The sequence below is a fragment of the Westerdykella ornata genome (genome assembly GCF_010094085.1).
Source record: "Westerdykella ornata strain CBS 379.55 unplaced genomic scaffold EI97scaffold_36, whole genome shotgun sequence".
NCBI lineage: Eukaryota > Fungi > Ascomycota > Dothideomycetes > Pleosporales > Sporormiaceae > Westerdykella > Westerdykella ornata.
In genome coordinates, this window is record NW_022986886.1 from 75,973 (window position 1) to 102,855 (window position 26,883).

Consider the following 26,883-nt stretch of genomic DNA (forward strand, 5'->3'; position numbering starts at 1 on the left):
GCTGTATATAAAGAGTGCGTTTTGCATCCAGTTTGCATTCAAGTGAATATAGCAAGGCATTACCACCTCCCTACCGCTCTGTCGCCAGGCACTTCGCAACAAGCAACAAAATGAAGTTCATTTTCGCCCTCTCCGCTCTGCTTACACTTTCCGTAGCCTCGCCTTTGGCCAACCCAAACGCGGACGCGGAGCCACAGAAAGGCATCGACCCCGTCTGCTCTTGCAGACCTCCAATCTGCCCGCTAGAACTCATTGCTGTAAGCTTTTCCCCGCAGGTCAACACGAGATATAGGTCTAGACGATGTTGTCTGCTCTAACAATGACAGGAATGTCGCTGCAAGAACAAGGCCGCCGAAGCCTGCTATGAGAAGTGGCTCGCCGAAGGTGTCCAGTGCCCCAAGCCTACCCCCCAAGTATGTCCTCTCCCTATAGGAACGATATCTTAACTTCCTTCTCTTGATCGACTGGTTAAACCTCTAACTCCGACAATAGGTGTGCGGACCTGTATCGCGCCATACCTAAGCTGGAGATGAACCATATCCGCTTCCTAACGTTGTGGCTTCCGCCTGTTGCGTGTAGGGACTGCATTGGGATCAGCACAAAGCGACGAATTGGATGAGCCGGAGGCAGGAAGTTGGTAAAGAAAAGTTAGAGTGGGAATTGAGGAATCTTGGAAAATTTTTGGTTAATGCCACCTTGGAAAATGCATATTATTTTTACTTCATCCTTCGTCACAGCCGTGGAATGACCTGTGATATCCCCCCTAATCATCCCCTTCAATGCCGAATTCATCCCCAACCTTCTCCATCAAGCTTGTCAGCTCGCCAAATACCTTTGCATCATTCTTAGCGACCTTGAGTGCCTTGAGCAGCAGAGGATACAACCGATGCAAATGCTTCCGATACGTAGAGGTAGCTCCTGGCACGTCCGGAATAGCCTGGGGCTCACTCTTCAGCTCCCCCAACGCCTTCAAGGTGAAGAGCAATTCACGTTGCTGAAAGTCGGGAGTGGGCATACGTCCCCGAAGTGGGCGATCAGCAATATATGCCCTTAGCGGAAGGGCTGCCCGTAGAATAAGGTATGGCGCCGCTGCTTTAGCAAGCCTGACCCGGTCCGGAGAGGCGCCTTGCGCCGAAACCAGCGCCAGGAGCTCTGAGAAGCAAACATAGGCAATGTCCATCCGGGGTATCATATCTAGGTCTTTAGTCTGACCGAAACGTATCTCGTATAAGCCCTGTAGCGGCGTCTTGGAGAGCTTGCGATTTTCGATTTCGTCAGGGTTAGGGAGATGAATCAAGGATGTTCGGAACAGATCCAATGCGTACATACGCCGTGTCGTATCCGGAACGCAAGACCAGCCCAGAGCTTCCGTAAGCATTTCTCGGATCGATCTGAACGATTTCATGTCAGAGGCCTCGTCTCTTTCTACCCACGGGAGGGGATCAAAGACGTCATCCCGCACCCCGATGATTCTGCGAGCAATCTTGTAGAGAGTGTCCGCCCAAAGCTTCTTTGTTTGTTCGGCTTCTCGTTCGTTAAATCTTATGTTCTCCAAGCCAACGCCCAGTATGTCCAGGGCCGTCGTAGTCGCCTTTTCCCAGAGCGTTGGAGACTTTCCTTCTTGCTGCCATACGTACTTCTTCTCAATCGGTATACACAGGCTGTCCATAGCGATCTTGAATGCGTCAGTAGGATATATGCCCTGTTCTTTGATATGTTTCCCGGTAATAGCGGGTAGAAGGTTCATAGCTGCCTTTGACAACGCAACGAATGTTGGGCCTCGCTTTGCCGGTCTTTCGACCGAAGAGACGTACGGGAGTGTAGTAAAGTTGCTCAGAGTTCTGATCAGTGCCTCCCGCACCTCACTGCTTCCGCAGTCTATGATGGAGAAGGACTCAATGACCCGACTTTGCAAGGGGGTCATATGGTCGATGTCTGAAGTATAAGGCACATCTTCCGAGTCGCTGACGCATTTTTGCAAATGAGAAAGCATGGAAGGAAGTTCGGAGTTCAATCGGGTCGTTGAGATAGTGTAGATAGATCTGAAAGCTTCTGCGTACGCCAGGAAAGCGTCCTGATTGCCTTCACACCAAGATGTCCACGCAGGACTGTCACGTTGGTCAACATATTCTTCCCAGACCCTTGCAGTCTTGTGAAGTGCGGAGAAGTCAAGACGATCATTCGCCCGAGCACTAGACAGAACCGAAGTTATGGTGGTCAAGACCGAATATCCTAAGGCGTGGGAGCCGCAACGGAAATATTCTCGGAAGTAATCCAGGAGGTCAGACCAAGCTGCCCCGAGGACTTCCTTGTCATCGACGTTGTCAATGTACGCCACCGTCAGTGTACTAACAGAACTCAGGAGGTTTTTTGTGGTTTCATTCCAGGCTGTTATCTCCTCTGGTGACGCTCGAACCTGCCTGCGAATTGCCATATGAATGGCCAGATTGGTCTCTACCATAGCGAAGGGCACCGTACGCATACATATGGTCCAGCTGGATGGCGAGAGTTGCTCGGCATGGCTCTCAAAAATCCGTTGAATCGTATGAATAGCCGTGTTCCGTAGTTCCGAACGGTCATCGGCAGTGACGGCGGAAAGATTCAGCAGAATTTGGAGCCACAGTGCATGTGTAGACCCATCTTGAGAGTGTTCTTTGACTACGCGGGTGACTTCCTTGTGACTTTTGGCGCTTCCTAACATGTCGGGGATTAAGGAGAGATCGCTTCGGGATTGAAGAAAATCGGATAGGTTCCAAAAGAACGTTACGGTCTTGCTCGATTAGCATATGATGATGAAGCTGTTGTGGGAAGCTTACGGAAAGTGACATATTTAAATCCTCTTGTTGAAGACAGAACTTGAGCAAAAGCTCCAGGATTGTGGAAAGCGATTTCTCTGGAACTGCGGACAGAAAGTCTGAGCAGACCAGCTGCAGTGACGCGAAAGCAGAGCGTGCAAGTGATTTCGTTATAACCTTCGTGGATGCAAGAGCCAACTCATTCTCCCCGATATTAGCCTGATAAGTGGCTTTGCTATCCTCTGGAGCGTGCTGGTTGAAGACGCTCAACAGGCTATCCAACACTGAATCCCATCCTGCAACAAGCGAATCTCCACATCTCTCGATCACGTTTCTGAGCGCATCCAATGCAATCTGATGGATCCGATTGCCTGTATCACCGTAAGCATCATCATGTTCCATCTGAATCACCGCTGAGATGAGCGTGCGTAGTGCGGACAGTATCCTTTCCTGTACGTGGTCTCGATTCTCCTCGGTCGTAGAATGCTCCGACATATCTACAACGGTTCGGGAGAGGATTTCAGCGGCGAGCAAGCGTGCTGACGCCTGCTTGCGATCATCTTGACAAAATCTGACGAGCGCAGCGACGAAAATGCCCCAGCCACTCTCCGAAGGCTCATATTGCGCCATTCGCCCTTCATTCAGAGCTGCGAGTTCTCCAATCTTGTTCAAGGTGAATGCAGAGTTCCTCGAATTTGTGTCTGTGCTCAGCGATATTCCAGAAACGCTACCCACTCGGCGTTGATGCAAGAGTTGTGGGCGAGCTGAAGTGGTCGGTGTCCTCTGACCGCTTGCTGATGGACTTGATGTATCGAGTTGACTACATAGGGCTTGCAATATATCGAGAAAAGACTCATTTGGAAAGTCAACGCTGCTCTCGAACAGCCTCCGAGCAGCAGCTTGGACAGCAGCCGCTTCTGCTTCAATTTTCTCCGGTGCCAAATCAGCGAAAGAGCGCCCCTGTAGCCCTGGCGTACGAGTAGCGCTCTGACTACTCGATATAGACATTACTAGGTCCGCCACCTGTAGTGCCTCGAGAACGATCGACCATGCGGATTGTAACGTAGGACCAAGAGCAATGGCAAGGTTGAGTAATGCCCGTAGACACATGAGATTTCGAGGTCCTAAGGTTGGCAGACTCACTTCATGGGACGGACGCCGATTCTTATCCATTGATATCGATGATGCCTGGCTGACTAGACTGTCGACGCTCAAGAGACCTTTAGCGTTCGAGAACAACCCCGAGTTTTCCGCTACTGGATGTCTTGGAGAAGATACGTTAGCAAGCAACAGATTGGCAGGAACAGCCGCTTTTCCAAGCGTCGTCAGAAATGCATCGCGTGGCGTAGACTGTCTCATGAGGCCTGCCACTTGGGTGAACTTCTGTATTGCTCGAACCAGCGCCCGGTAGTATTCATCATCAAGGGTTGCATTCAGGAATGTAGAGCAGGTCGCAAGCACCGCTGGCCAGCACTCGCCAACAAGTGCTGACGTGGTCTGCATATTATCATATGCGGGATGGACCGTAAGGTCAAGTGGGTTGACCGGGATCGTCCTTTTACGGAAGGAGTGAGACCTCGAAAGCCTTCGTTTGATCGACCCCGAAGATGCCGTTTCTGATTGCGACACAGAGGCATCGTCTCCCTTGCCTTTTCTTTTGCCCCTACTTTCGTGATGGACTGTTAATGGCAAGACGAATTTGGCTAAAGTTTCCGAGGCGTTTGTTATACAGGTCAAGACTAGACTGTAGATGTAGGTCTCAGGTAGGACGGGTGGCTCAGTCTTGTCCAGATGCTCGATACAAGCCACCTTGAGTGAGCTCCACTGAGAACTGATGCCAATCGGATGATTATTGGCATTGGATTCGGACACTGGCCCTCCAATCACACCAGCAAGTGCACCAGCTTCAGCCACTGCTTGTTCTGATGCGGAGTCTTTAACCTCGATGCTGCTTAACGGTGCTGTGGAATGCTGACCGAGCCCAATGACGGCGGGCTTTTCAGTAGCAAGCCGTACGAATGCCGCGAGGTTATCCCCAATAATGCGCCGCTTGCCTTCCTTTTCATCAAACCGGCTGTAGATGGACAGCACCAGGCGTGTATCTGAGTAGATACCCCGGAAGACCTCCAGGCAAAGGGCGCGCTTCCACACTGGAGAGGCCTCAGGATCAAGCATGTGGTTGAGTAGGCCAAGAGCAATCTCGCATTCCGATGGCATGGTGGACAGATGGTCTCCAAGAATGACAATGAAGATCCGGACGATACGTAAGGTGATTGGAAAAGCAGATCGCTCAGACAATGAGCGGATGATCATGGGCATTAGCAATGAACGCAGAATGTGGATTTGCTCCGGATGAGATTTCACAACTCTCCCATAGTTGGACAAGATAGCTTCAATGAGCTCGAGAGTCGATGTCTGCGGAAACGTGGAGAATCGAATATGAACTGGGTTCTCGCCGTTCGCAAGAAGACTAAGGTCGTTGAATACCTGCCCTACAATTAGCCTCTTTCTAATGGATGCGACCCGAAGCCGACCTTGTAAGCATCCTCAGCTGCGCTTCTGACCGGGATAGGACCCTCATCACCAGAGACTTCAGCAGTAGGGGGGATTTCCAGCGCTCTTTCTGTCCTCGTTTGTTAGACGACGTTTGCTATGGCTAACCGCAGAAACCCACCGTCTTCGTAAACAACTCTCTCATAGACAGATATGACAAGCTGTTGAAGTGTTGCGGCTGCCGTGTTACTGACAGCGAAGTTCTTCACGTTTTGTAGAGCAGAGCATATCTGCAGGACAGTCGAAAGAGGGCTTCCTCGTATTTCTGTAGGGTAGTGTTGCAATAGAGACGGCAGAGATTGTAGTATTTTGAGCTGGATATCATGGCCTACTCCCAGTTAGATGTGGAGATGATGACGGACACGCTACCATACTCAAGGAGACACAGTCTCTTAATGCCGTCAACACCTCACTCAATCGTTCCCTCGGTAAGGCGCGAGAGACACTAAGCCTTTGAAGACAGGAAACAGCCGTAGACGCGAGTTTGGCATTTTGAGTACCACAGGCAATGAGAAAGGGGGATATAAAGTGGGGACGTCGGGACAGGTCTCTCGCAAAGTCAGCCCATCATCCATGGCCAAATCATGAAAGCCGCATACCAGCCGCAAGCTGCGCCTCGGAAGTTACTCGAAGACATTTCAGATCCTGGAGGGCCTTTTCTGCGGCAGTTCGAAGTTCAGAGTTCTTGCGCTTCGAATCCTGTATGAGGTTCCCTAGCTCGGAGGCCAGAATCTGTGCTGTCATGCTGAAGGCGGTGGCCGGCGCATTTGGACTTCTTTCAAAAGCCACCTGTACGTCTCCCAAAGCCTTTGAGTTCAACGTCAGCGTTCCAATTCTCACGTCGGATCGTTGAGCAACCATGCAGTTGTCGCTGGCCATGTAACATGTCGGCTCCGGCAGAATAATTCTCCGGTATCGATGATCACCAAACCCTGGAAGGCGTACAACTAGGCTGTCAGTTCACCACTTCGAGACCTCTTGCGCGTCACAGCCTCCTTCTCAGCCCCAGTGAGAACAACAGAATTTGGTTGTCATCCCCTTTAAAAGTTAATCCCATAGTTCTTCTCTCAGAGCCCCATCGCCGGCAGCCTCGATCTCGTCCTCGGCGGTAGTGGGGCACTATTCACACCCCACTCATACCACGGAAGACGGTTGGAACGCATAACCATGGGAGCGAAGGTCCCGCGAAACTTCAGACTGCTGGAAGAGCTCGAAAAAGGCGAGAAGGGCCTTGGAGCAGGTAGAGGCCGCCCTGGGTCGACATGCTAAACGAATGTACGGCTGATTGTGTCAGAGGCATGCTCATACGGGCTTGAAAATGGAGACGATCTGTTGATGTCGGACTGGAACGGCACCATACTTGGACCTCCCCATGTATGCAACATTGCGGAACGGTGAATAGAATGGTACTCACCGGAACAGAGCGTTCATGAGAACCGCATCTACAGCGTGAAGATCCACTGCGGCCCCAATTACCCAGATGTTCCTCCGGAGATCTCCTTCACCTCCAAGATCAATCTCCCGTGCGTGGATCAAAGGAATGGAAAGGTATGGCGTGGCACCGGGCACCGATTTTGTTGGGTAAAGGTCACTGACGGCAACGCAATTAGGTCGACCCGACAAAGTTGCCGTGCCTTGCGCAGTGGAAGCGCGAATTCACGATGGAGACTATATTGATAGAACTTCGACGGTATGTTCACTGTACGATTTTTCAAAAGCTAAGAGCTGACCCAGTATTAGATATATGGCCCATTCCGCGAACAAGAAGCTCCCTCAGCCACCGGAAGGCTCGACATATTAAAGTTAGATCCCTGGGTCGATCTCGTTATAAGGCAGTTATGGCTTTCGAGGGCAGGAGGATGAGCATGTGTGATGGAGCGAAACCTTTATGATTTATGTGATGCATTACTATGGGAGTTACAGTGTTGGTGTTGATTATTGTAGCAATAGAACATTAGAGATTCAAGTCTTCACAACTATGAAGCTTCTTGCATTGGTCGGTCGAATCGACTTCCAAATCGTTCACTCATGTCTGTGGGGCTGGGCTGAGCCGTTGGAGTTGGAGTTGGGTGAAACACGTGACCAACATCTGTTCGCTCGCATCGGCCATCTAAATATCTCGAATCGTCCTCCTTCATGAACTGCACGCCATCAACCCATGCATGCCACGCTTTCTCCTCCCGAAGAGCTCAACGCCGCATCGCGTAGCAGGTCAGTAAAACACGTACCGTCCTAATTTAACTTCTTCTGAACCTTCAGCGATCGCTCTTTACCGAGCGCTGCTTTCACGATGCACTTCAGCACCACTCCCGGATGAGGATCGTAGCTCCTTACGGAACGCAGTCCGGCAGAAATTCCGCAGAAACCGCAAGATAGCAAGTGCGCGACAGCTCGGTCTAACCTTTCGTGCTGGTTATGAGGTGCGTTGCGGAATTGGCTTGTTGAGATGCCGACTAACAAACTAAGATTCTCGACCATCTGGATGCAGCCAGCGCCGGGGATACCTCCAGTGCCAGTTTCCTGACCTCTGTTATATCCAATCTAACGCCTGGACTCAAACGTCCTCCTCCACCGAGACATCCAACTCCACCGCCCCCGGCGAAAAAAGAGCTTGCCTGCCTACCGCCCGAGAATGCCGTACTACGCGTTCGCCCACGTCAGGTTGTCAGTGGGCCTCGCCACGTTCCAATACTATGCTCAGCAAACGGTATACCATTCCTGCGACTCACGAAGCCTCAGCCTGCTAGTTTAAGTAGAGTGCTGCGGCAAAAGCTGGATACGCGGAACCTGTTGTTCGACAGGAAGGTTCTTATCAGCAACTACTGGATCCCGATAGCCACGCAGGAAGATAAATGGGATGAGATACTGCAGCAGGAGCTGGGCTTCCGAGACGATCCAGAGGCTGAAGAAGACACATGGGTCGGTGTGTTTGAACAGGCATATAACGACAATACCAAACAGCATGAAATGCATCTGAAGAAGGACAAAGCCATAGCACAGAAGATGCTGGAGATTGTGGACAAGGAGACCGAATTAGCGCTCAAGGAAGGACAGAAGATTGTCCGTGGTCGCAGACATCGTCCGATCAGAATAATATCCCCATCTTGAATGTCCTTGCTACGATGCTTCGTGGAGAATCCTGTTGATCCATTGGGTATATTATAATGGCCTTCCAGTCATTATGCTATGAAGCTGCCTCGATTTTCAGCTTCTCCATACCCTCCAAGCCGTCCCGTCCCTCTTCGTCTTCATCGACCTTGCCCACCAATCCTTGCTGCCACAGCTCCTTTCCTGTTAGCCTCTTCTCCTCCTTCACTTTCTTCTTCTTGTCATCTGCCTCCTTCTCTTCCTGTCTTCTCTGCTCCTCCTCCGCCATCTCCTTCCGAAACCTTTCTCTCCATGCCAAGAAACTCTCGCGTGTGACGGCTTCGCCCTGGAACTTGCGATTCTCCTCCTCTTCCTCCTTTTGCGCTTCCATCTCCTTCAAGGCTTGCTTTGCGTTTGCGCGCTCGACGATGAGCAGCTCGGCGCCGTCTTTCAGGGTGGATACAAGCGTAAATATCATGGCCATTCCCAGATTTTCGGCGATGGTGTCATCGAGCGAGGAGAGAAGACGCGCCTTATCTTCTTGAATGTCGAGGTAGGGGTATTTGGGCGCATTCGGAGGCGCCATGATGTCGAGCCGGGGCGCTTCATCTGGGTAGCTGGGAGGATATTGGACATTGAGTATTATGATTGCTCGTGCGTTTCAGCAACCGTCCTGTAGATTATTGGCTCTCAGTAACATACGCGGCTCTTCCTCGACGTCTTCAACGTTCACATCGAGCTGTATCGATATCCGGAATTCCGTCTCGGAAACATCTGCGGAGCCATGCTCAGCCATGATGTGTACCAGGCAGCATGCGGAACAAACCTGTGATCTCATCGGGATAGATGGACTCGAGGATCTCCCTCTCCTCTTTCTGCTCCTCGATACCCATTGTACGAGGTGTCTCGTAGGCCCAGATATGGGATTGATGCCCACGCCAAAGATGTATTGACCGCGGGGGGAACACGACCGAACCCCGCGAGCACGGGCCACCTATCTGGAAATAATTTTGGGATGATTGATCAACCCAAGATCTCGAGCTCGACCAGTACATCAACTAGAGCTTTTTCCTCACTACATATCACGGCTCATTATTTAAGACATGGCGAAAACAAAGCCTCAGGACCGTGCCTCGAAATCGAAAAAGGGCGGCGCAAATAGTGCCTCCGCGAACGGGAAACCGAAGAAACCCAAGGCCTCCGCCGAGTCCCTCCTCATACAAGCCGCCACTTTCCTACAGACGTCACAACCCGAAGAGGCACTCGTACATGCGAAGCGTGCGTTGGGACTGCTGCAGCCGACTTCCGAACCAACGTTGTCTGCGCTGCCAGCCTTGAACTTGATTGGAGAGATATATGTCGAACTAGGCGATCCCGAGTCTGCACGAGAAGCATTCAGTGCGGCAATCGCGCTAGATGGGGATGGCATCAACGATGGCGCGGAGAAGTTCCTTTGGCTTGCGCAGCTGAACGAGGAGGGCGGTGCTGAGAGTGTGCGGTGGTTCGAGAAGGGCATTGAGGTTTTGAAAAGGGAGACTGGAGAGTTGGAGAATAAGCCCAAGAGGCCAGAGGTGGAGGAAGAAATTTACGAGAAGAAGCAAAAGATTGCAAAAGCTCTCTGTGGCATAGCGGAAGTATATATGACAGACCTGTCATGGGAAGAGGATGCGGAGGCGCGGTGTGAAGCGGCTGTCACAGAAGCTTTGCTGGTTGCGCCCAACAGCCCAGAGCCATTGCAGACATTGGCGTCGATACGGTTATCGCAGGAGAGGGTGGAGGATGCCAGGGCAGCCCTGAGTAGAAGTATGAGCTTATGGAAGGATCTTGATGTCGACGATCCCACGGTCCCCGACTTCCCCACGCGCATTAGCTTGTCACGCCTTCTGATGGAAGCCAAAATGGAGGACGAAGCGATAGAGGTCTTGGAGAGGCTCATTGGAGAGAATGATAGCAGTGTCGAGGCATGGTATCTGGGCGGCTGGTGTCTGTTCCTGCTCGCAGAGAAGCAAAAGGAGGCAGGGAAAACAGAAACTGTGCGGCCGTTACTCCGGGCGAGTCGAGACTGGTTGGAAAACTGCTTAAAGACGTATGCTATGATGGAGTACGAGGACGAGCGACTTAAAGAGCACTGCGAAGAACTACTAAAAGATCTCAACGGTACTCTGGGGCCGTCAGCAGGTGAAGAGGAGGAAGAATGGGAGGATACGGAGGGTGAGCAAGAGGAGGATGGCGATGAGGATAGTGACGCGGAGATGGAGGGTACATGAGAGATGGTATAGCCGCTTTCGTGTTGTTATCGTTGGCAACCATCTAGGTTCAAGACTCCCATCCTGCGGCCTCTGGATGCCTCCTTGGCTTGCCATCCGTCGTCGGGCATTGGTGCCCTGGTCATTCGACGGCAGGAAGCACAGGGAGTTGAAGCCGCGTGCCCGTCGAAGGGGAAGTCCGACGTCCTGTCTCTGCGTTGGGCACTTTGAGAAGTTGGATAATCTACTCCAGACGCTCTGGAAAGCGTGTACCTGCTCTGCCACGGCAATATCGAACATAGAATCAATCCAAGCGGGAGTCCAGAGAAATGACAGGCTACTCCCTCTCCCAAGGTTGATGTCCAGTTCGTGAGTACTATGTAGACTGTGTACATAGTAGATATGCGCGCTACGATGGATGCATCCCTCATAGATATATATATTACCTTAAAGTCATCTGGGCATCTAGATGATTGTGCTGATCAGGCCATGCTGCAGAAACCCGCACCCACCTTGAGCGCCCGCAGCTGCTCTTCCTTGCGATTGCTTTGCCCTTCTCGCGCACCTTTCTCACACGGATGAATACTTCACTTTTTCTAGATTCTCTAGTCTAGGAGATGGCGCTCGCGAAGGCGACGAAACCAGATGGCCTTGGCGCCGGCATCTCGAAACAGGAACAGAACCGCGATAGATCAGATGGCGTCTACAGCACCCCATCCCACCGCTCCCCCAACATCACAGCTCCACGCCCCCAGCTGTGTTCGACCGCAGCTTGCGCCTCCCGATAGACAGATGAACCGGCCGCCGAACCTCCTCGCATCCCCATCCCGCGCCAGTCACCGTCCCTCCACTGACCGAACTTGAAGAACCCCCACCACCATACGAGGCAATGCCGCGGCCCAGGTCATCGCACGCCGAATGATCTGGTACATCCTCTATCCGTTTCGAGGGTAAGGCTTTGCCCTACTGCACACGCCCTCTTTACTCTTGCTCACCCGCATCTCGCAGGACAACTGAGCCACCCCGGCTTTCACCTTCCCATCCCCTCCGCCGTGCCTTTCTGGCCCATGGAACGGCCACTGCCCAGCATTGGCTTCTATCCATACTCTTAATCGTTGTTGTTTCCATACTACTGTGCTATCCTGCCGTCTTCCAAACAGACAGCCCCGCCGCTGCGGGCCTTCGGAACCTACCTAAGCATGTCTGGACTTCCACCACAGAGGTCGCGGATGTGGATCAACCCGTCGATGTCGAAGTACGCCAGGTCTGGGTGCACGGCGACTACATGAAAGCCATCGACCGACGAGTGCTTCGTGAAGCTCTGCGTGTCCAAAACGTTTTGATCAGCCATGGCTTCGACAATCCAGACGGGGACCTCTCCAATACTGTGGCAGAGTACTCTGCATGTTCCCACTCTAGGGGCGCTGATTGGGCATTTCACTCCCCACTCATGTACTGGAACTGCTCTTTGCCTGCGATGGAGAAGGACCCGGACCCTCTTGCAACCATCAATTCCCGATCAACTCATCAGACTGCAGTCAACCTCACTCTCCGCCCGAGTACCGTTTTCGCAGGAAAAGTATTCGCTAACAAGAGGCTGCGGGCAGCCGATGCGCTGGTTATAACCCTTTTCCACCGAACCGGCTCGACGCTCGGTTACGCATGGGAATCACGATCAAGGCAGCTGGCGCAGAATCTCACTCCAGGATGGTCAATCTTCCCCAAGGATGGCCAAGTGCACCGAAGTCGGCTGTATGAGTTCCGTTTCAAACCGATGACTTTGAGCGACGACCTCCTGCTTGGGGGCTCCTACTTCGTGGTAGCCGTCTACGTCATCTGGAGGATGATGCAGCTCCGAGCAGTCAAAAGCAAGTCGGGCTTGCTGCTCACCATTTGCGCAAAGGTCAGGCAGTGCCATCATGCCTAGGACTTTGCAGCGCTGACTTCACTGTCTAGATGATCATCTGTGTAATTGCCAGCTTTACCATTTGTACCTATCTCGGCATTGATTTAGCCCGCATACCCCGTCCTTGGTTCCCGGGCGTTGTATTCTGCTTCGGACTAGGTAATATGTGAGTCCACTCTGTTGCTCGAGCTAGTCGCGCATCATAATTGACCGCTTGACAGCTTTCGCCTCATTAATGTAGTACTTGAAACCCCACCGGAAATGCCCCCGCCTCAGCGCATCGGGAATGCGCTCGGAGAAGTAGGGCATCTTTCGCTCGCCGTGGCTGGCCAGAATCTCGTCCTCATCTACCTCCTCTCCAGAATCGTAACCCCTTTGGTATCCGACTTTTGCGTATTTGCCGCCGTCACCTTGGTCTTGGACTTCGTTTTCCATCTCACGTTTTTCGTCGCTGTCCTAAGCGTCGATGTACAGCGCATGGAGCTCCAGGATTCCTTAGAACGGGTGGATCCGAGTCCAGCGTCGAAAAGTGGACGTCAGGGACCGCAATCTTGGCTTACCGCGCTTAGACAAGGGAATTTGCCAGTGAGCACGCGCTTTGCTGGTTCGGCCGCCATCTTGTCTATGATCTTGGCCGTAAACTGGCACTTCTTCGACAGAGATACCCGCGAATTGTCCCCTCGAAAGCTTGCCCGTGCCCTACTCGCGCGCACGACAAAACCGCAGCCATCCTCTTTTCGGAATGCAACCCCTATCAACCAAGCCAGAGCACCGGCTGAATGGTTCAGGATCCAGGATCATAATACTGCTAAAGAACTCTTTGGGTTCATCAAGCCGAACGCACATAGCTTCATTGCTCGTGTACACGATCCACTTCTTGTAGTTCTGGAAGGTGCGCAAGGACGAGACACTCCCCCCCAGTCAACCTCGCTTATTGAGCATGTGCGACGATTCACACATCAACACGCGTTTCCAGCGGCCCTCCTCGTCGTATTTGTGATCGCTGGGGTAACGTTACTAATGAATTATCTCCTCTGGGACGGGTTTCCCCATGAGGACACCTCCGGAGGGAATGAAGAGGAGAATGCCGACTTCTCTATCAGAACACTGCCTGTTCCACAGAATTTGGATATCGTAGCCCTCACTTCAGGCCCCAAGGGCCACCTGGTCAGCGTCAGTCTCGATCGTTCCACCTCAATATGGCAAAATAGGAGGAGCAATGGTTACACCAACACTATTCTTCGAACTGCCGCAATGAAGCCGAAGCTGTGGCCCGTTGTGGCGTGCACCATAGATGATGGAGGAAGCGTCCTCGCACTAGTCGCTGAAGGCGGTCAGATTGGTTTCTGGAGCATCGCCGGGGCCTGCTTTATTCTGTTTGCAGCCATCGAGCTTCGAGGGCAGATTCCCCTTCTATGCTCCTTCATCTGTACACAGAGCGGAGGGGAGCATGATAGGCTCAGTCTCGTGCTCGTCACATCGGATGGGCACCTCACCGTTGTCGACGCAAGCTCGGGGAAAACTCGAGCAATGCAGTGGTGCTCCTCCCATATCTTGTCCGCCGCATTGTACACCTCCGCCAAGGGGAGCAACAGCGTGGTTTATGTCAGCAAACCAGGGGAGGTATACATCATGCCATTAGAAGGTACAAAGGACTGGACACCCGAGGTCGTTGCAGGATTGGACCCTGGACCGCCGCCAGGTAGCAACCCCTCAAAAATCAAGAGCGTCTATGCGAGCCCTTCTATCGGGCTCATATTTGCCATTCGAGCAGGAGAGGTTGAGATTTTCGATTTTAGTAGCCGAGCCATCGTGCACTCCCACAAGATTGGTATCGTCAAGGCTGGCACGTTCAGAGTCATGCACTCATCTCGCAGACCCTGCGCATGTGGAGCTCCAGCGGTGACTACTCTGTCCTTCGCATACACCGAGCATGAGACGCATCGCATGATCATGCACACCTTTTGCTCCGCCGAGAGTGGTGAGTCACGGATATGCTTGGGTAAGCCATCAGATAGCACGCAACACGGCTGCCGAGGTCTGCAACACGCCAAAGAGACGATACACTGTGTTGATTCTGCTGGTGTATGGGAGTCGACTAGTATACTCAGTGTAGTGGGTATTCGAAGATGCGCTCCGGCAACCAGCCCGTCTCCCACAGATTCCGATGCCGATGGCGACCTTTCGAATGCTGAGGCTGCGGGACTGGCATCTGCCAGTAATCTCCGACCCTTCAAAGCCAAAGCAAAAGCCAAACCCGCTACAAACCTCTCAGCCGTGCGTTCTGCCTTCACAGCTCGACACACTTCCGACGTCTCGGGAACGGATTTCGACAGTTGGGAAGCTTGGACGCTTTCCTCTTCAGGAAGGTTTCGCTCCCGCCCCCTATTGCCCGACTTGAGCCTTTCTCAGGAGGACGCCGCCGATTTGACGCTTAGCCAACAGCAGCTCTTTGTTGCCAGCCCGGGACCCATCTCTAGAGTGGGAAGTAGGAGCGTGGCTGTGGCATTTGGCAATACAGTGAAGATCATAAGTCTGGGCAAGGACTCTTTTTTCAATACCGGCCTTGGAGCGGCTGCTAGTAACGTTGAGGATGGTGCGCTGGATTTCATGAGCCTTGGGGGAGGGGCGGGTGTGGGTTCGTATAAGTCGAAGGGTAGGAGGGGAACGGGAAGGAAGATGCTGTGAAAACGTTCAAGAACGAGACTGATTGCTGGATTGGGGAATTTTCATGTATATGGGGCCAATATTGCTGCGTTGTTAGAGATTCTGGCATCTGGACAGTGCATTCTCCGTATTTCAGTTTGCCTGGCGTTGGACGGGGTCTTGATGGGCGGGCTAGTTCGTTCAGAGGTTTTTTTATACCTATGTTTTGGAATTCTGGATCTTGGATGGCTGGATTGGTCCGTCAGCGTAGGGGACTGGGGCATTGATCCCTTTCCGCGCTTCTGATTTGGTTGGGCTGTGCAGATTCAGATACAGCGCTCACTACGAGATTTCCGTCACCACTTTGTGCCTTTTGGTCCCAGCCGGTCACGCCGTAGACAATGTGGCATTCGAGCTCTGGACCGGTCGTTTAGTGCCATCTCCCAACGTGGAGGGGCAGTTGTACTCTTCTGAAGATATTGTAGGATATAAAGGGCGGTATCTTGAAGTCTATCCGGCCCTTCTCTTTACTTTTTATTCTACTTATTTGTATGCAAAAGGGAGCGAGCTATGCTCTCTGTCAATGTGGATCCATTGCTATTTCTCTTCTCCTCACTCGCTCAGACCCCTCCATCCCACACACACTACCTATCTTCATTCCCACCGAGCGTACCAGTCCCAGTACCAGTAGCGCCATTACTGCCGTCAATGCCCAGGTCGAAATCCCATTCCCACCACTCTTCGTGCCAGCTTCGGCCCATGAAGTCGTTTTCCAGTGCGCGGACGAAGTCGAGCGGTTGTTGGGGGAGTTGGGCCAATGATGTGGGGGAGAAAGGGAGAGGAGGTTGTTGGTAGGGCGGGGGAAGAAGTGAAGGGGCTGGTGAGGGGAAGGCGTTCGATGGCGCAGGGACTGAGATCTCGGGTGCTGGAATTTGGTGTTCAGGGGCGCTGTTGGACCTGCTGAACGCGTCTGCTAGGTGTTGTTCCGTCGACAGTGAGGTGGCGGTAGTCACGTCCGAGTGCCCGGTTCGAGGAGTATTCACACCGAGGTGACCGTCTGTTGGCCCCGCTGTTGGCTTCTGCGCCTGTGCCCTCCTATTCCTCTTCACCTCCTGCATAGCCCTCGACACACGATTCAACGCCTTGACAATGTTCGCCAAGGGTCCAAAATCCGCGTTGGCTTCGCACGCCCGGCTCATGACCTCGCCGACACTCTCCAATGCTCTGAGGTCTTCCTCGCAGTCGTCCGGCTCCGCGGACGCCAGCACGTGCTCGTAGAGAGTGAAGACGGCGCAGAAAGGATACAGCGTGATGAAGTGGAAGAAGAGGAAGTAATTCTCATCTGGAGCGGGTGGAGCGGCGGTTGGGTTGAAGTGCAGAATGATGGAGATGACGGTGCGGGCGGCCCGGAGAGTGGTGGTGTCGACGAGGGGGACCGAGGAGTGCGGGTTGCGCGTCAGGCGGCGGATGCTGACGATGCTGGCGTAGACGACCATGAGGTGGTCGCCGTACAGCCAGGAGAGGGGTGTGGAGGTGTTTGTGGACTTCATGAGATCCATCTGGGTTGATTCGTGTTAGCGGCGAGGTGAAGAAAAGCACGCGCAGTTGTCGGTTCGGTGCGGACACATGCAGCGCATAGGAAACAAGAGAACATGCACTTACAAGATTCCATTCTGCGACTAGGGCCTCCAGTTGCGAACAGTACGCGTCCACCTGGCGGAGGATATCAGCACCGTAGTGCCCGTCCGGACACTCGTCCAAGACATCGAAAATCCCAGCCGTCATGGTCGCGTACCGAATCCATATGACAACAACCGTTGTTTGGGCTGCGGACGGATTCATGCTCTTCGTGGTGAACAGTGATGGAGGTAAGACTTTGCCGATCTTCCAGTGAAGGGACGCAGGTTTGCCATAAAACAGGCGGAAGAGCAGATCCGTAGGAAGGACGAACCAGTATAAGTGACGGAGGCTCTGCCGCCTTTCCTCCTCCTCATTGGAGCGGCTGGGGAAGGCATCAAGTCTGTCTACGCCTTTCTGTTTGATGAAATGGCAGGCTCGGCAGTGAAACTTCCAGGAGAGCTGATAGTCGAAGTTGTTCACTGCGATCCATGACTGGGGTTTCGAGGGGTTAGCCTGGACAGAGGGTACCTTTGATCGAACGAACACGGACCGTAACAGTAGCACAAAGTGCGTCTAGTTCTGTGCCACTAGCCTTGCTCAACCATTCCGGCACTGCTTCCAAAACCTTGAAGTATGCCAGCTTCGAGAATTTGTTCCCTGGCCCACGCAGTCTGTGAAAGCCGAAGAAAAGCGCATTGTAATAGACAACCCGCATTGCAGGATCCACGCTGACGTAGGGCGAGTTGAGCAGATCAGGAAGAACTTCGAGCAGGTCCAGGTCCAAGCTAGAGATTAACATCTCAGGTAATAGGTCCGGTATCCACATTGTGTTTATCATCTCTCTGAAGACTGTGACAGCAGTCAGTACATGGTACTAGAATGAAGACATCAACGTGCCTTTGACACATCTCTTTGATTCCTCTGGCGTGAGAACCAGGTCAGGAGCTCGCGGAGCACCCTCATCAGGCTGGAGCCTGACTTTTTCCAAGTCACTTAGGGCTTCTTTGAGGCCAACAATGGCATCATCTACGCTCGACGACTCGGGTGTATCGACAGGTGTGCTATGATGGTGCGTGTTTACTTCCTCAAATCTCTGTCTGGTGTCGCTGGCCAGACGGTAGATCCATGCTTCTTGGCCTTAGAGAGGGATCAAGAAGTTTATGTTCTGCCACTCACACTCTTTTCCCGTTTCTCTTGCCACTGCGTCAGAGGGGGAGGAAGTCGTCGGGGCATCAGCTGTTGTGTCGGCGGATATGCACGTAGCATGAGCGGAGGGAGGAGTCTGAGATTCTGCACCGTGAAGATGTTGCTCAAGGGACTCGATTCTTCTACTCAACTCTCGAACATCCTGCTTCCTAGAAGTGTCATCATCAGTCGTCATACTCAGCATGGGCTTGAAAGGAATAACACACTGTGACAATCGCGGTCTTTTCTGGCGTTGGGCATATACACATTCAGTGCTGGCGGTAATACATTGATGGCAAATAGGATCGCCCTTGTCACATTTGATCTACCTGACTACTCAGCTGATCCGGAGGTCATGATGAGCGCAGGCTTTGGCACCTTCTTGCGTTTGCATCTCAAACACTATGGGACCAGATGAGCTTTTATCTATACGAGAGATGAAGCTGGACATACAGCAAGCTTCATACTGAGCACGCAATCGGTTATTACTGTGACTTAGCGCGATGCGCATCTCGATACATTAACGGGAAAATGGTCGATTCCGTGAAGCGAGGATATGCATCGGGGCACTCGGAACGCGGTTCGAAACTGACCCACTCAGAGTGTCTTCCTGGAGTTCCAGAGCTATTGCCGAAGCTTTTTTGGGGGGTATGCATTCACGATGTTCTTGTTGGTGGATTGGAGAGTGTACAGATCGTGACGGAGAGAACCTGCACTCTCGGACTTTCAGAAGCCCGCGGAGCCCGCGGATTCCGCCCTAGTAAACCCCGAACAACCACAGAGCTCGCGAGCCTCAAAGCATCGGCCTCAGTGCCCTCAGCCTTCCCGGAGCCCGGAAAGAATGCGAAACACGAAGCCAAGGTATAATAAATCCAGAGGCAGCTTGGCAGAGATGACGTTGCCTTATGACTGGCCCACGCAAGAGAAAGGGTTTCTCACCATCATTTTGCTCAGTCCACTACTGGTCACTGTGCAGCTGGACAGCTAGAGGCGCTAGAGGCATATTGTGTACTTGGCCATCCTTCAAAGCAGAATTCTGGACTTGGCGAGAATGGTTCCTCCGGAGTCAGGACGACGCGGCGTCCGCGGGCGTTGAGTAATCGTCCTCGTCTTCTTATGGAGTAGCTTTTGTCATTTTGCGATTCTTCCCATGTAGACTATGCAGTGGGGACGCATTGACCCGCTGGTTGGGATTTGGACGTGACGAGAACATATATCTGCCACATGTCGAGGACGTACTGTGTAGAGAGCTAGCTCTTCGCCGTTGCTGCAGGCAAGTCCTTATCAAACGAAAAGTTCAGCTTGCCAACCATTGAGATTCAAGAAGCTGATTTTGCATATTCACCGACCAGGGAGCCTTCGACGACGACGAACAGTCAAGCTTTGGGCAAGGAGAGTCGTGCACCCAACTCTATCATGTCCAGACCCCTGGGCGTGACTGCCCAGCAGGCGGAGCCAAACGGAATGGAGAAATCATTGGAAGACCCCATTCAGAATTCCAGCCCTAGCTCAGATAGCGATCCTGTCAACAGAGAGAACGAACATGATGAAGAAATTCTGAATCTGGCTAAAACGTTTACAACCCAGTCTGCTCGGTCTCATCACCAGTCACCGTTTGCCTCGGAAAGCGAGCACCTGGATCCGAAGAGCCCAAATTTTAGGGCCAAAGATTGGGCCAAGGCGTTCTACAATGTCAGGTACAACGCTCAGAATGGAGTTCAACCCTGGGTTGCCGGGGTTGCATTCAAAAACTTGAACGTTTGGGGCCACGGCTTGCCAACGGACTTTCAGTCAAGCGTTGGGAACTCCTTGTTGAAGTTGCCCGCATTGTTTGGGAGAGGGTCAAAAAGGATTGACATCCTCCGCAATCTCGACGGCATCATACTCCCTGGGGAACAGTTATGCGTCCTCGGCCCTCCTGGGTGCGTGACTCTGGTCGAGTGGTGTTTTGGCGATGACTGTAACTAATGTACTTCAGGTCCGGCTGCTCTACACTTCTCAAAACCATTGCAGGAGACACCTACGGCTTCACGGTAGATCCGGCCTCCTATCTGAACTACCAGGGGATTACACCAAAGGAAATGCAGGCCACCTTCCGAGGGGAAGCCATCTACACCGCAGAAGTAGACGCACATTTCCCTATGCTGCCCGTGGGTAAAACGCTCTACTTTGCTGCCTTAGCGCGCGCTCCTCGCGTAATACCTGGCGGAGTCTCTCGTGAACGCTATGCCGAGCACCTTCGGGACGTTATTATGGCCATGTTCGGCATCAGCCACACGATTAACACCCCTGTCGGTAATGACTTCGTGAGAGGAGTTTCAGGAGGTGAAAAGAAGCGTGTCACAATCGCTGAAGCTGCCCTTAGTATGCTCCACTATACGTCCCTAAAAGACTTCCGGCTAAGACACGTTCAGGCTATGCCCCTCTTCAGTGCTGGGATAATTCTACCAGGGGCCTAGACTCAGCTAATGCTGTTGAGTTCTGTCGAACACTACGTACTCAATGTGACGTCTTCGGTACCTCTGCCTGCGTGGCAATCTATCAGGCACCTCAGGCCGCTTATGAGGTAAGTCGTCACAGCTACCGAACGCACAGTGGGCTGATGCAAATGGCCTTTCTTTAGCTATTCGACAAGGTCACTGTACTGTATGAGGGCCGGCAAATATACTTTGGCAAGGCAAGTCAAGCGCAATCATACTTTGAGCGTCTCGGATTTCATTGCCCAGAGTCACAGACCACGGCCGACTTCCTTACATCCATGTGCAGCCCAGACGAACGCATCAGCAGAGCCGATTTTGAAAAGTCGGTCCCTAGGACTCCTGATGACTTTGCCCGGTGCTGGAGGGAAAGTCCCGAGAGGGCAGAGCTGCTGCTGCAGATTGAGGAATATGACCGCAATAACCCCCTGAAAGGCGAAAGCCTTACGCAGTTCGCTCAAGCAAGAAAGGTGGAGAAGTCGAAGAATCAACGCGAGAAGTCACCGTACAATTTGTCCTACTGGGGTCAGGTTAAGCTCTGCCTTTGGAGGGAATACCAGAAGTGGAAGTGCGATCCAAGGTACGTACTCAAAACCACGCTTCTGTGTCCTATACTAATAAGCAAAGCGTCACGATCGTGATGCTGACCTTGAACTTCATTGAAGTTCTGATTCTTGCAAGTATTTTCTACAACTTGCCCGCGAGCACCTCGTCCTTCTTCCACAGGGGTGCCGTTGTTTTCATGCTGGTGCTGCTGAACGCATTCGGTTCTATAATGGAGATCTTTGCGTTATACGCGAAGCGTACTATTATAGAAAAGCACAACCGGTACGCTTTGTATCACCCCAGCGCCGAAGCCTTGTCTTCGATGGTCTTCGATTTGCCCTACAAAGTGCTAAACTCAGCGCTTGTAAACACGACGCTGTATTTCATGGCCGGACTCCGACTCGACGCGGGAGCTTTCTTCTTCTTCTACCTGGTCGGATTCGCCATGTTGTTGTCTATGAGCATGTTGTTCCGCTTGTTTGCCTCCGTCACCAAAACTATTGCTCAAGCATGGGCTCCTAGTTCACTTTGTAAGGACATCCCTATCTCTGTTTCTACTTTTGATTATGCCAGAGTAGAGTGCTAACTCTTGTCTCCTAGTACTCATAGCTATCTGTATCTACACCGGATTCATCATACCTATCCAGTATATGCTGGGCTGGGCTTCGTGGATAAGATGGATCAACCCTATCGCGTATGGCTTCGAGGCTGCCATGGTCAATGAATTCAATGGTCGGGAGTTCCCATGCCATTATTTCATCCCTTCGGGTCCTTTATACGACAGTGTTACTCCTGAGCAGCGGGCATGTGCTGTCCAAGGTTCGGTCCCTGGCCAGGACAGCGTCAGCGGCACCGCCTATGTGGAAACGGCTTTTGGCTACCATTACCGAAACAGATGGCGAAATTTCGCCATTATCGTAGCAATGACCGTTGTTCTCGCTGTTGCTCATCTTGTCATGTCGGAGGTTGTAGCCTCGGAGCGCTCCAAGGGCGAGGTTCTGGTATTCAGGAGAGGGAAAATGCTCAAGGCCAAGACTAAGCGCCAGTCCACCGACGAGGAGACAGGAAAACAACAAGTGCTCGGTTCAGAGAAGCCAGACGAGACGTCGATGTCGCATTCCAGTGTCGAAATGCAGACATCCATTTTTCATTGGGAGGATGTTTGCTTTACTATCAATATCAAGAAAGAGGAAAGAGTGATTCTGGACCACGTGGATGGTTGGATTAAACCGGGCACTTTGACGGCGTTGATGGTATGTTCTCAACTCACCTCGACAGCCGAGACCAACAACTAACGTACTTAAGGGGGTCTCTGGGGCAGGGAAAACCACGCTTCTTGACGTGCTTGCATCGCGAACCACTATGGGAGTTGTCACAGGAGACATGTTTGTTGACGGCCGTGAGCGAGATCAGTCCTTTCAACAACAAACCGGATATGTGATGCAGCAAGACATCCATCTACATACCTCTACCGTCCGCGAGGCGCTGGAGTTCAGCGCGCTTATGCGCCAACCTCCGGAGTATACTCGCGAAGAGAAGGTTCGTTATGTCGATACAGTCATCGCTCTTCTGGGAATGGAGGAATATGCTGACGCAGTGGTGGGCGTCCCCGGTTCTGGCCTCAATGTGGAACAACGGAAACGTCAGTAATTGCCCGCCTTCATCTTCCTGTCCTAACCCCACCTATAGGTCTTACGATTGGTGTGGAGCTCGCGGCCCGACCCAAGCTGTTGCTCTTTCTTGACGAACCGACATCAGGTTTAGACTCTCAGACTTCGTGGTCTATTTGCAACTTGATGGAAAAGCTCACGCGTAACGGCCAAGCAATTTTATGTACGATTCATCAGCCTTCTGCCATGCTTTTCCAGCGCTTCGATAGACTTCTGCTGCTGGCAGAAGGGGGCAAGACGGTCTATTTTGGAGAGATTGGACGACAGTCGCAAACACTTCTTGATTACTTTGAAAGGAATGGGGGTCCCAAATGCCCACCTGGTGTTAATCCTGCGGAGCACATGCTTGAGGTAAGTCACGCACACGGCCGCCGAGGCATCTGATTTTGGGTTGCTGACGAACATCTAGGTTATCGGAGCGGCACCCGGTGCCCATACAGATATTGACTGGCCTTCAGTGTGGCGAGAGAGCAAAGAATATGAGGAGGTTCGAGCAGAGCTCCGTCGATTGCGGGAGTCGGTCAATCAGCCATCAGCAGTGGTTGAGCCGAATGGAACCAGCTACCAGGAGTTCGCCGCCCCCTTCATGACCCAGCTCTACGAGGTGGGCAAGCGTGTCTCTCAGCAGTACTGGAGAACGCCGTCCTACATATATTCGAAAGCCCTCCTCACCGTGGGTAGCGTAAGTCCGATCCCATTGCTCTTATCCATGCCCTCAAAGCTAACATCAGATATTGCAGGCTCTCTTCATCGGCCTCTCATTTCTCAACGCGAACAACACCATGCAAGGCCTGCAGAATCAGATGTTCGCCCTGTTCATGTTTATCTTCGTCGTTATTCAAGTCATTTATCAAATCATGCCAGTCTTCGTCACCCAGCGCACGCTGTACGAGGCGCGTGAGCGCGCGTCCAAAACATACCGCTGGCAAGCTTTCGTTCTGTCCAATATTTTGATTGAGATGTTTTGGAACTCTGTATGTTCTCCGTCTTATACCTCCCCCTTTTTGCTAACCGGACTATTCAACAGGTCATGGCCGTTCTTTGCTTCCTGGTCTGGTACTACCCCGTTGGCCAATACCGCAATGCCTCCGCCACCGGCACCACAAACATCCGCGGCTTCCTCGCCCTCCTCATCATCTGGGTGACTTTCCTCTTCGCGTCCTCCTTCTCCCATCTCCTCATCGCCGGGGTGGCCAACGAAGAAATCGGCGGCGCCCTCGCCACGATCTTCTCCATCCTGCTGTACGCCTTCTGCGGCATCCTCGCCGGGCCGGACCAGTTGCCCGGTTTCTGGATCTTCATGTACAGGGTGAATCCATTCACCTACCTGGTCTCCGGTCTCATGTCCGCGACCCTCGGAGACGCCCCCGCCTACTGCGCAGAAAACGAGTACCAGCGTTTCGCCGCGCCCCCGAACATGACGTGTGGGGAATATCTCTCGCCTTACATCTCCATGGCGGGTGGATACGTGCAGAATCCCGACGCGCAAGGCGGAGGCGAGGAGCAGTGCCGTTTCTGTCAGATGGCAAATACGGATCAGTTTTTGAGGAAGGTGAATGTGGATTTTGCGAATCGCTGGAGAGATTTCGGGCTGCTTTGGGTGTATGTCGTGGTGAATGTGGCGGGGGCTGTGGGGCTTTATTGGTTGTGTAGGGTGCCAAAGGGGAGGAAGAGGAAGAGCGCGTAGCGGATGAGAGACGCTGATATCGGGATAGGGAGGTGTGAAGAGAAGTGGGGTTGGGAACGGATCCTCGCTCTGTATTTGTTGCACAATATTGCATGCAGACAGGTTGTGGTCTCTCTGTAGTGCATATAGACGGATAGTTGTAACTGTAATATCATTGTAATAGCGCTTCGTTAGTCTGATCGGTTGGATATGCGTTCCTCCAATTGAACAGCCGCATCTCACTTGTTAGTTGTATCAATATAGGGTGGTATATGGCAAGATTCTTGGACCCACGGACGACTTCAAAGAGTCAAACAACAGTCACCGTCAACCTCAACATTACAAGTAAAAGGTATATCGTTTCAAAGGTCCAGCCACCTTCTATGCCCAAGGGTGTATATACATAGTGTACAGTATGTCTTACCTCCGTCTATTTGATAATCTTCTTCACCTCATCCTTAATCTCAATCGCCTCCTCTTTCAACTCCTTCTCAATATCCAGGGACTTATCACCCTCAGCTTCTCCCCTCTGCGCGGCCGCCCTCTTTCTCCTCTCATGGAACCCAGTAGCATGCAGGTAGCTTCCCACGCTCAGCCCGACAGCCATGCCACCAAAATGGCTGGCATGATCAGCCTTTGACTTTCCCTTTTTTCTGAACGCAATCATGCATTCAAAGCCAATATATGCCGCTAGTAAGGATCTGGGCCAGAACGCGACCTCCAAATCCTTGATGAACGGTATCTTGATGGTTTCCGCGTCAGTGAGTAAGAGATAGAGAGTGGAGATGGCATAAATGCAGGCGGATGCGCCAACGGCATGCGCTAAGATGGCACCGCGACCTAGGTTGGCCCAGTATAGAGAGGCGAGGGTGCCGACGGCACCTCCGGCAACATAGGTGCCTACGAAGATGCCGCGGTCGACGAGATTATGACAGGCGGTGCCAAAGAGCCACAGGAACATCATGTTTCCGAGGAAGTGCTCGTATTCGACGTGGGAGAAGACGTTGCCTATGGCCTGGAAGGCCCGGGGATAGGCAGGAACGTGCATGAAATAGCGCGTCATCATTTTCCAGGCCGGAGGGAAGCGCCAGAGGAGACAACCGATGACGTTCAGGCCGAAGATGGCACTGATGGTTGCGGTGGTGAGAGAAACGTCGGGCCAGAGTCGGTATTCTGGTGAAGGGGGTTCGTAGTAGTGTCCAAAACCCCAACATAGAAGGCAGACGATGAATACAAAGGCAGTCATGGGATATAGGCGTTGCACCTGGTTTGTTGTTAGCATATCCCATGGTGACCTGAGCGTGCTACAGGATCATACCAACGTGGTAGCGGATAGCAATTCCTCCTCACTTTTGAAGGGCAAATGTGCCTTCTCGAGATTTTCCTTCTTGATCTCTTCTGCCCGGCTCACCTGCTCGCGCCCAAAGATATCGATGTATACCTTTTGCCCGTTTTCCGGGATCATGACCTGCTTGCCCGACGGTGTAAGAACATATCTGCCTGTCGCCAACTGCTCTTGCATCTCCTTCTGTCTCTTCTCTTCTTCTTCGGCCTTTCTGGCTTGGGCCTCTAATCTGGCTCTCCGCTGCTCCTCGATGTTGAGCTCGAATTGCGATCGTCCCACATGCAGCATACCCATCCTTTGCTCCTCCTCTTTCCTGATTTCCTCCAGCTCCTTCTGCTGTTGGCTCCACAGCCGTGCCGGGTCATTGTACTTGGAGTCCGCATTCTCCGGGTCCGCAAGCCACAGCTCGTACGCTATCCGGTTTGCCTCCCTTTCCGCCCACTCTTCTGCCGCCCGCGCCTCATCCACTGGGTATTTTTCCCGCAACCACTCCAGAGCCTTCACGGCGTGCTTATGAGTTACTCCCCAATACCGGTCCCCTAGATTATCCACACCATAGTCGACCAGCGAGCCAGACGTGCGTCGGTGATGTAATATGCGAAGCACATTGTTACCGTCGACAACCGAGACTCGAGGTCCGAACAGCTTTCTGATAGTGACCGGTCCTACGGGACCATCGGGCAGTTGGCCAATCTTCACGGCGCGTTTTCGAGCCGCATGCGTGCTGGCGGACGCCGGGACCTTATCTTCCGCTTTCGCATAGCAGTAGGAGGTCAAGGTGAATGAGCGGAATTGGGGAGCCGAAGCGGGCGAACAATGCGATCGCAATACGGAAAAAACTGACGGTCTAGGATGGGAAGCCAGCTGGGATCTCCGGGAGCAGAAGCGGCGCGCAAATGCCTGTGTCGCAGTATTCCACTGATGCGCGATGGGTGCCGAGGGTCGTAAAGCGGCGCACGATGGCCGCAAGAGGGCAACGCAAAGAGCGTGGCTCATAGCGAAGAGGGAGGCTCTATAGCCTGAGAAGGGCCAAGGACCAAATTAATACTATAACCGCATAGGTCGAGGCGAAGTCTGCGTGAGAGTGGCAGAGGACGCAGAGGACCTGTCAACGTCCAAGAGTAACAAAGTTGCTCGGAAG

At 52.6% G+C, this 26,883-nt stretch overlaps 10 protein-coding genes across 10 annotated transcripts; 6 read left to right on the forward strand and 4 right to left on the reverse strand.

The window, feature by feature from the left end:
- Positions 1 to 110: 110 nt before the first annotated feature.
- EI97DRAFT_461830 (uncharacterized protein) lies at positions 111 to 522 on the forward strand (the record flags this gene model as incomplete). The annotated part of the gene is made up of 3 exons (XM_033801224.1): positions 111 to 257; positions 327 to 413; positions 493 to 522. 3 exons carry the CDS (start codon positions 111 to 113, stop codon positions 520 to 522), a joined length of 264 nt encoding a protein of 87 aa, XP_033650112.1.
- A 241-nt stretch (positions 523 to 763) lies between these two features.
- On the reverse strand, positions 764 to 6,092 carry EI97DRAFT_385458 (uncharacterized protein; the record flags this gene model as incomplete). The annotated part of the gene is made up of 5 exons (XM_033796018.1): positions 764 to 2,770; positions 2,817 to 5,282; positions 5,330 to 5,418; positions 5,470 to 5,676; positions 5,948 to 6,092. The coding sequence occupies 5 exons, from the start codon at positions 6,090 to 6,092 to the stop codon at positions 764 to 766; spliced, it is 4,914 nt and encodes a 1,637-aa protein (XP_033650113.1).
- Positions 6,093 to 6,515: 423 nt separating this feature from the next.
- Positions 6,516 to 7,149, forward strand: EI97DRAFT_385447 (UBC-like protein; the record flags this gene model as incomplete). Its single annotated transcript, XM_033796016.1, has 5 exons — positions 6,516 to 6,588; positions 6,643 to 6,722; positions 6,771 to 6,896; positions 6,959 to 7,038; positions 7,089 to 7,149. 5 exons carry the CDS (start codon positions 6,516 to 6,518, stop codon positions 7,147 to 7,149), a joined length of 420 nt encoding a protein of 139 aa, XP_033650114.1.
- Positions 7,150 to 7,510: 361 nt separating this feature from the next.
- On the forward strand, positions 7,511 to 8,450 carry EI97DRAFT_344271 (uncharacterized protein; the record flags this gene model as incomplete). The annotated part of the gene is made up of 3 exons (XM_033794762.1): positions 7,511 to 7,559; positions 7,608 to 7,768; positions 7,815 to 8,450. Coding segments are annotated over 3 exons (846 nt in total), but the record flags the coding sequence as incomplete, so codon positions are not given.
- Positions 8,451 to 8,532: 82 nt separating this feature from the next.
- EI97DRAFT_426063 (RWD-domain-containing protein) lies at positions 8,533 to 9,382 on the reverse strand (the record flags this gene model as incomplete). The annotated part of the gene is made up of 3 exons (XM_033797178.1): positions 9,262 to 9,382; positions 9,138 to 9,209; positions 8,533 to 9,086 (listed from the first exon to the last, which is right to left on the reverse strand). The coding sequence occupies exons 1-3, from the start codon at positions 9,326 to 9,328 to the stop codon at positions 8,533 to 8,535; spliced, it is 693 nt and encodes a 230-aa protein (XP_033650116.1). The 5' UTR covers positions 9,329 to 9,382.
- Positions 9,383 to 9,483: 101 nt separating this feature from the next.
- EI97DRAFT_206049 (TPR-like protein) lies at positions 9,484 to 11,014 on the forward strand. The gene has a single exon (XM_033793721.1). The coding sequence runs from the start codon at positions 9,539 to 9,541 to the stop codon at positions 10,700 to 10,702; it is 1,164 nt and encodes a 387-aa protein (XP_033650117.1). The 5' UTR covers positions 9,484 to 9,538; the 3' UTR covers positions 10,703 to 11,014.
- Positions 11,015 to 11,356: 342 nt separating this feature from the next.
- Positions 11,357 to 15,576, forward strand: EI97DRAFT_205885 (uncharacterized protein). The gene is made up of 4 exons (XM_033793720.1): positions 11,357 to 11,631; positions 11,690 to 12,584; positions 12,638 to 12,753; positions 12,809 to 15,576. The coding sequence occupies exons 1-4, from the start codon at positions 11,600 to 11,602 to the stop codon at positions 15,273 to 15,275; spliced, it is 3,510 nt and encodes a 1,169-aa protein (XP_033650118.1). The 5' UTR covers positions 11,357 to 11,599; the 3' UTR covers positions 15,276 to 15,576.
- A 64-nt stretch (positions 15,577 to 15,640) lies between these two features.
- On the reverse strand, positions 15,641 to 18,786 carry EI97DRAFT_205858 (uncharacterized protein). Its single transcript, XM_033793719.1, has 11 exons — positions 18,632 to 18,786; positions 18,492 to 18,504; positions 18,417 to 18,440; positions 18,266 to 18,363; positions 18,030 to 18,208; positions 17,751 to 17,981; positions 17,404 to 17,702; positions 16,896 to 17,345; positions 16,160 to 16,792; positions 15,700 to 16,110; positions 15,641 to 15,650 (listed from the first exon to the last, which is right to left on the reverse strand). The coding sequence occupies exons 2-10, from the start codon at positions 18,501 to 18,503 to the stop codon at positions 15,814 to 15,816; spliced, it is 2,223 nt and encodes a 740-aa protein (XP_033650119.1). The 5' UTR covers position 18,504; positions 18,632 to 18,786; the 3' UTR covers positions 15,641 to 15,650; positions 15,700 to 15,813.
- Positions 18,787 to 19,502: 716 nt separating this feature from the next.
- On the forward strand, positions 19,503 to 24,418 carry EI97DRAFT_385572 (uncharacterized protein; the record flags this gene model as incomplete). Its single annotated transcript, XM_033796021.1, has 11 exons — positions 19,503 to 19,960; positions 20,017 to 20,402; positions 20,453 to 20,604; positions 20,662 to 21,095; positions 21,143 to 21,591; positions 21,662 to 22,314; positions 22,367 to 22,703; positions 22,751 to 23,082; positions 23,141 to 23,413; positions 23,472 to 23,705; positions 23,759 to 24,418. The coding sequence occupies 11 exons, from the start codon at positions 19,503 to 19,505 to the stop codon at positions 24,416 to 24,418; spliced, it is 4,368 nt and encodes a 1,455-aa protein (XP_033650120.1).
- Positions 24,419 to 24,815: 397 nt separating this feature from the next.
- EI97DRAFT_206206 (uncharacterized protein) lies at positions 24,816 to 26,879 on the reverse strand. Its single transcript, XM_033793722.1, has 2 exons — positions 25,716 to 26,879; positions 24,816 to 25,661 (listed from the first exon to the last, which is right to left on the reverse strand). The coding sequence occupies exons 1-2, from the start codon at positions 26,736 to 26,738 to the stop codon at positions 24,828 to 24,830; spliced, it is 1,857 nt and encodes a 618-aa protein (XP_033650121.1). The 5' UTR covers positions 26,739 to 26,879; the 3' UTR covers positions 24,816 to 24,827.
- Positions 26,880 to 26,883: the final 4 nt, after the last annotated feature.

Coding starts and splice junctions, on each gene's coding strand:
- EI97DRAFT_206049 (XM_033793721.1), top strand. CDS start 9,539: ATGGCGAAAACAAAGCCTCAGGACCGTGCCTCGAAATCGAAAAAGGGC.
- EI97DRAFT_205885 (XM_033793720.1), top strand. CDS start 11,600: ATGATCTGGTACATCCTCTATCCGTTTCGAGG. Junction 11,632..11,689: donor ATCCTCTATCCGTTTCGAGG/GTAAGGCTTTGC, acceptor CGCATCTCGCAG/GACAACTGAGCCACCCCGGC. Junction 12,585..12,637: donor TGCTCACCATTTGCGCAAAG/GTCAGGCAGTGC, acceptor TTCACTGTCTAG/ATGATCATCTGTGTAATTGC.
- EI97DRAFT_205858 (XM_033793719.1), bottom strand. Junction 18,209..18,265: donor AAAAGACCGCGATTGTCACA/GTGTGTTATTCC, acceptor TGACACTTCTAG/GAAGCAGGATGTTCGAGAGT. Junction 17,703..17,750: donor ATCAAAGAGATGTGTCAAAG/GCACGTTGATGT, acceptor CTGCTGTCACAG/TCTTCAGAGAGATGATAAAC.
- EI97DRAFT_206206 (XM_033793722.1), bottom strand. CDS start 26,738: ATGAGCCACGCTCTTTGCGTTGCCCTCTTGCGGCCATCGTGCGCCGCT. Junction 25,662..25,715: donor TGCTATCCGCTACCACGTTG/GTATGATCCTGT, acceptor ACAACAAACCAG/GTGCAACGCCTATATCCCAT.